The following is a 5,878-nucleotide window of genomic DNA, read 5'->3' on the forward strand; positions in this document are numbered from 1 at the left end:
GGCAGCCGCAACCACAGGCCCCCCCAGTCCAACGCTTCTAGGGATGCACCAAATCCTCTGCAAAAGATTCTGCTGACTACCAAACCGACTCCAGTCCCCTTTTTGACTATTCAGATATGAGAAAAATTCAAGAAAAATGCATCAAATATAAAACATTTTCACCTTTAGTTGTGCCATGCTGTAGGTTAATATTCCATTAGTTTGCCCTCCATTTTGGGAAACTCTGTATCAGTGGTGCTGAATCCATTCCCTAAACACTTGCCAGGGTTGATAACGTAGACGAAAATCAGAAAAATAGAAAGGTGCACTCAAATGCTGAAATTGCAGAATGTCCCACAGCTGTTTTTTAGTCATGGATGTGACAAATATTCAGTGTTGTGGGTGGGGACCTCTACTTTCATCACAAAATATTTTATTGGCTGAACCTAAAATCCCAGGATTCTGCCAAATCCTTCATTTAACAGCTGAGTTATACAAACATAGTTGCTTAAAGGAGAATTCAACCCACCACTGGCTCCCCTCCGCTGGCCCCTCTCCCTGCCTCCCCCCTGCTAAGTGTTACCCCAGAATTGTGTCCCCTGTAGGATTACTGACCGTACATGCAGAGTGAGAACAGCGGAGCTCACGGGCGCCATCTTCTGGAGCTTCGGTAATCCTCTTAAAGTGAGCCGCGCATTGGCCAGGCCCGGATTTGTGGCAAGGCCATAAAGGCCCGGGCCTAGGGCGACAGGAATTCAGGGGCATGCCCACCCACATTCAACAAGTTACACATATTAAAGATGTGCGCATGCGCATATAAGTCAAGGCACAAGCAGAGGAAGACGCGGACAGGAAGGGGAGGGTAACGGGGAAGGTGACGCGTACAAGGAGGGGAAAGGAAGGTAAGAGAGAGGCGGATGGGGAGGCGCACAGAGGAAGGGGGACAAGGGAAGGGGAGGTGGTGCAATGAGCGGAGAGGGCCTAGGGGTGCCCCGATTATAAATCTGGGCCTGACATTGGCACATGCGCATTTGGAGCTATCTTCTGGTTCGCAACAACTGCGCATGCGTCAGAAATTGACGAAGGAAAGGAAAAAGACCCGAAGATTACTGAATCACCAGAAGATGGCGCCCGTGAGCTCCGCTGCACTCACTCTGCAAGTACAGTCAGTTATCCTACAGGGGACACAATTCTGGGGTAACACTTGGGGGGGGGGGGCAGTGGGGACTTATCACAGTGGGGGTTTTAGTTCTCCTTAAGTACTGAGTTTGCTTATCACAGGTATTCATCTGTATTGGGAAATTCAGCACTACAATCATCTTTTACTCTTGAAGTATTAGGAGATTGGAATGCTCCTAAAACAGAGACAGGGGGAGCACACCCCACATTTAAGGTAATACCTGTAGCACTGCCTCCTGATGTTTAAAAATATCAGAGACCTACAAGTAAAAAGTTAACTACAGCAATGTCAGTTGTTTTTTGTTCTTTCTTTACTCTTTAGCACGGGAACAGTTGGGCATACCTTGCCTAGCAAATGAGCACCCCCTCTCCATGACTGTGCGGCTCCACACACTACTATACCCGTTGGATACAACAAGTAGAGAGAGAGAGATGCCTTCCCTTCTGACTGTCTTTCCTCTCCTTTTTATAGAAGCTCACCGATATCGAGAATGTGACCTACAAAGAAGTATTAACTTTTACGGAAAGCAAGTTGCCCCCGAATGCAAATTACTGCGTATCAGTAAACGTGTCAGCGTCTACTAATACACGAGGCAAGAATATCCCATCTCCCTTTAAATGTGTAGTCACCACGGCTGCCCAAACTCATGGTAAGGCATTGTCATGTTAAACATCTCCACCCCCTCAGCTTGAAATCCCAAAAATAAATGATCATCTTTATTCCAATTTATGTTCAACTGTAAGAATCTTTGTCTTGTTGCTTTCTATAAACCAACTGTGATGACAGGGCAATTGCCTCTATACCTTTTTTTCCCTAACTTTTCCCAAATGTGTAATCTCCACTGGGGCTGGGGCTGATGTGCAGTGCTGAAAATTACACATCATCCTCAGTATGTCAGTGTTGTGTAAAATAAATCTGCTATTTGCAATGTTTTTCCATTATTAATTAAGCTCCTGTTGGAGCATTTTAGCCTTTCCTTAGAAGTGATTGTTTGATTGTCCTTGTGCTTCCTGTCCTCTCCCACATAGGAAGATCCTGAATATTAGAGCAGTGGCACACATGGGGATTTTGGGGAGTTTGTTGGCTGCTGGTGATGTTAAACAAAACTCCTAGAATTACTGTGTATGCCACCCTTTGAGTACAGAATGGCTACAAGGCCAAGTTTCTTAATATTACCAGTCATCAGGCTAGTAAAATGGCAGTACCACAATCTGTTACCAGAGACTATTATCCCCACTCTTACTATAGGCACCATCTCTACCTACTATACCTGCTATCCCACAGTCACACTCCCTTCCCAGAGACTATTATCCACTGTTACTATAGACACCATCTCTCCCTACTATACCTGCTATCCCACAGTCACACTCCCTTCCCAGAGACTATTATCCCACTGTTACTATAGGCACCATCTCTCCCTACTATACCTGCTATCCCACAGTCACACTCCCTTCCCAGAGACTATTATCCCACTGTTACTATAGGCACCATCTCTCCCTACTATACCTGCTATCCCACAGTCACACTCCCTTCCCAGAGACTATTATCCACTGTTACTATAGGCACCATCTCTCCCTACTATACCTGCTATCCCACAGTCACACTCCCTTCCCAGAGACTATTATCCCACTGTTACTATAGGCACCATCTCTCCCTACTATACCTGCTATCCCACAGTCACACTCCCTTCCCAGAGACTATTATCCCACTGTTACTATAGGCACCATCCCTCCCTACTATACCTGCTATCCCAAAGTCCTTTCTCAGAGGCAGCATCTCTCCCCTACTATACTGGTTCTAAGCAACACGTGCATGCAGAAGCTAAATCTGCCTTTCAAGTGTATCTGCACTCAGCAGTAAATAATAGTCAAACACATAAACCCATCTTGTACAAAATAATAATAGTGTTGTGTTTCTTTCTGCAGATTCCCAGCCTCCATATATCACTATTGCAGTTATTGTTAGCATTCTAATGCTGATTGGAATAGTGTGTTTACTCATTGGACTTGACAGAGCTGGGTACATTTGCATGGGATGGAATTTCTTCCCCAAAGTTTTGGTATGTACCTGTGTTTCCTTTTTAGTTTGGGTTTTTTTAGGCTTGTTTCTTTTTTTTTCTTTTTGTAAAAAAATAATAAAAATAAAAAATAATTTTTATTAAGCAGTCTCATAAATGGAGACTTGGGTCAAATTGTGCCAATAATGCTTTATATTCAATCAATATAGAACTATATAACTCCATGAAGCAAATGTCACATTTAATGCCAAGCCATTTATTCTTCAACCCCCTAACAGTGTGCATCAGTTGGGGTGTTTTCAACTCGTATACAGTCCTTCATCTTGTTCTTACATAGGGGATCACCCATCTTTGTACAGTCTGTTTTTAGATACATCTATATCCAGGGTTTCCTCCAGGTCTGGACCGGGATTCAAAATAGGCCCTGGCATTTCAAGTACACAGATGCCCAAACAGCCCTCCATCAGCCCAATAAATAGTGGCAACTTACTGCAGCCCCTCTGGCATTTTGCAGAATCCACAGTTTGTCCGTCCGGTCTTGCTTCCCTCTTTTCTTTTATCACTTGAAATAGTGATCTTTGTTTGGGATCGGACCATTTCACATTTCATTCTTGTGACAAGATGACAGTTTGTCGGTTGTAGAAATAAAGAACAAAATGCCACATATCTGAGGGCGAGATTGGATTAAAATATTGATTTCATACAAAAAAAGGTCTATGGACATGTTAGCCCTGCAGTCACACAAACAAAGACAGGATTCAGTTCCCTGTCAGGTCCAGCTAGCTGCTGATTGGTTCCTGTCCTACAGTACAGTGAGCTGAGTGCTGCCGGCTCCCCTGCACAGACTGTGAATTCAGGGAGAAGGAAGAAGAAGGGAAGGGAGGAATTATTAGGGTTTTTGCAGAAATATTCAATAAATCAGCCTGAAACACTACTTTTTTAAGCACAATTCTTCTATATCTAAATGAGTATAACGCATGGGTTCATTCTTATTTTTCACACACAATGTCTCCTTTAACCCCTAGAAATCCTTTCCGACGTCGGTGAGTATGGATGGAAATAAGGAATATGTCTGCCCTGCACAGTTTGTGTCTGTAGAGACACTCTGTAATACAGAGATGGAAGAGTGCAATGATAGTGAAGAGGAAATGTGCGGACAAGGTTATGCCGTAAGGACTAAGGTTCTGGACACTGCTCAGAATGATTCTGGGGGAGGGGAAAGCTCAGCTATACAACCCTTGGGCTTTTCATCTTCCATTGAATCCAGTGGGCAAGACTGCAGCTTTTCTGCTGAGGAAGGAATTCCAAAGGAACCGGTGTTGGAACTCACTGAGAGTGGTGCTTCAGCTTCAGAACCGCCACAGGCCGTTGCCTCTCCCCCAGGCCCCATGCTCTTCAACAGCGATGGGGTATTCAACGTCAATCTGAACTCGGTGTCTGTAGGAAATCCAGAGGATCTCTGGACAGTCTTCAAAAACGAGGCATCCCCCATAGAGAAACAAGAAGATATAACTGCCGTGGATGTGCCTGACGTTCCTCAGGATCCCCATGATCTCATTATTAACCTATTAAATCTGGGTGGTTACAGGGGGCCGGTATCAGAGGAGTGCAATTCAGAGGAAGCCTCAGATGATGGTGATGCCGATTCTGAGGCAGAACCGGAAGAGATGGAGAGGCCCTTTGCTTCAGATTATACGAGTCGATGAGTTCTGCTGGTGTTCGGAGGCAGGTTATTACTAATCATTCAGGGATCAACCACATGGATTTTTATTCTGGTCAGTTCCTTCCTTTTTATATGACCCAACTGTGAACTGGCCAGTGATGGGATTGCAAGCGCCTGGGAACCTAGTAAATGCTTATGAAGTATTACAGTTTTGCACTGAAATTGGACCCACTGGCCTGTGGTAATTTTCCTTAAAGGGGGTCCAAGCCCCTTCAGGTAGCCAGACTTAACAAACGTGCAGTATAGAATCATTTAGAAAATGTCTGCACTGTGCATTTGCTGCGTCTGACTATGGGATACCTGGAAGGCAGGGGTTAAAGGTAATTAGACTGTGGCAGAGGGGGTGCCTAACTCATTTTAACCCTCCCTATTGACTGAGGCTTTCCTTATCCTTTTTAAATAAGAGAAACTACAGCCCAACATATGTTTTTTTGTTTTCGATTTACAAGAAAATCTTAGCACTTAAAAAAAAAAAAAAAAGAGCATTGAATGTAGAATGCTGGATTCTGATTCCAAGAACCCCTGCACTGGTCCACTCAGCGGGAGGCTCCTTTACAATAACCCTGAATTCCTCCTGTGACTGTGGCTCGTTGCTTTGGGACAAGTTACAATCTCCTTGGCCGACAAAATTGTAAGCTCTGTGGAACAAGCATTCACTTTGCCATATAATTCCCTGGTACAGTGGTGCTGTAGTTTGTGGTGCTTTGTATTTGCGCCATAACCACCTTTTTTTTTTTTTTCCCCTGAACGGTTTTAAATATGCAGATTTAGCTGTTTAATGGATATAATGTTTTATTGATTAAGGGGGTTGATGCAGTTCAGCGAGAGCCTTTTTTGCATCATGGGTAGGACTACACGGGCATTTTCGGCGCGATCCGACGCGCTGTGCAAAAACGTAGGCGGATGCAACAGAAGTAAGGTAAGATATACAAATGTTGGATGAAGTTGCAGCGTTGATCCGACACAACACAACTGTGCA

At 44.3% G+C, this 5,878-nt stretch overlaps 1 protein-coding gene across 4 annotated transcripts in view; it reads left to right on the forward strand.

Moving 5' to 3' along the window:
• The window catches only part of LOC495517 (uncharacterized), a 33,158-nt gene extending 27,740 nt beyond the window's left edge, over positions 1-5,418 (forward strand). For 3 of the 4 annotated variants that reach the window (XM_018248427.2, XM_018248429.2, XM_018248428.2), the window contains exons 6-8: positions 1,631-1,808; positions 3,085-3,218; positions 4,202-5,418. In XM_018248427.2, coding sequence (XP_018103916.1) covers positions 1,631-1,808; positions 3,085-3,218; positions 4,202-4,882 — 993 coding nt within the window. In that variant the 3' untranslated portion in view covers positions 4,883-5,418. 4 annotated transcript variants of the gene reach the window in all.
• Positions 5,419-5,878: the final 460 nt, after the last annotated feature.

Source organism: Xenopus laevis, chromosome 2S (genome assembly GCF_017654675.1).
Source record: "Xenopus laevis strain J_2021 chromosome 2S, Xenopus_laevis_v10.1, whole genome shotgun sequence".
Classification (NCBI taxonomy): domain Eukaryota; kingdom Metazoa; phylum Chordata; class Amphibia; order Anura; family Pipidae; genus Xenopus; species Xenopus laevis.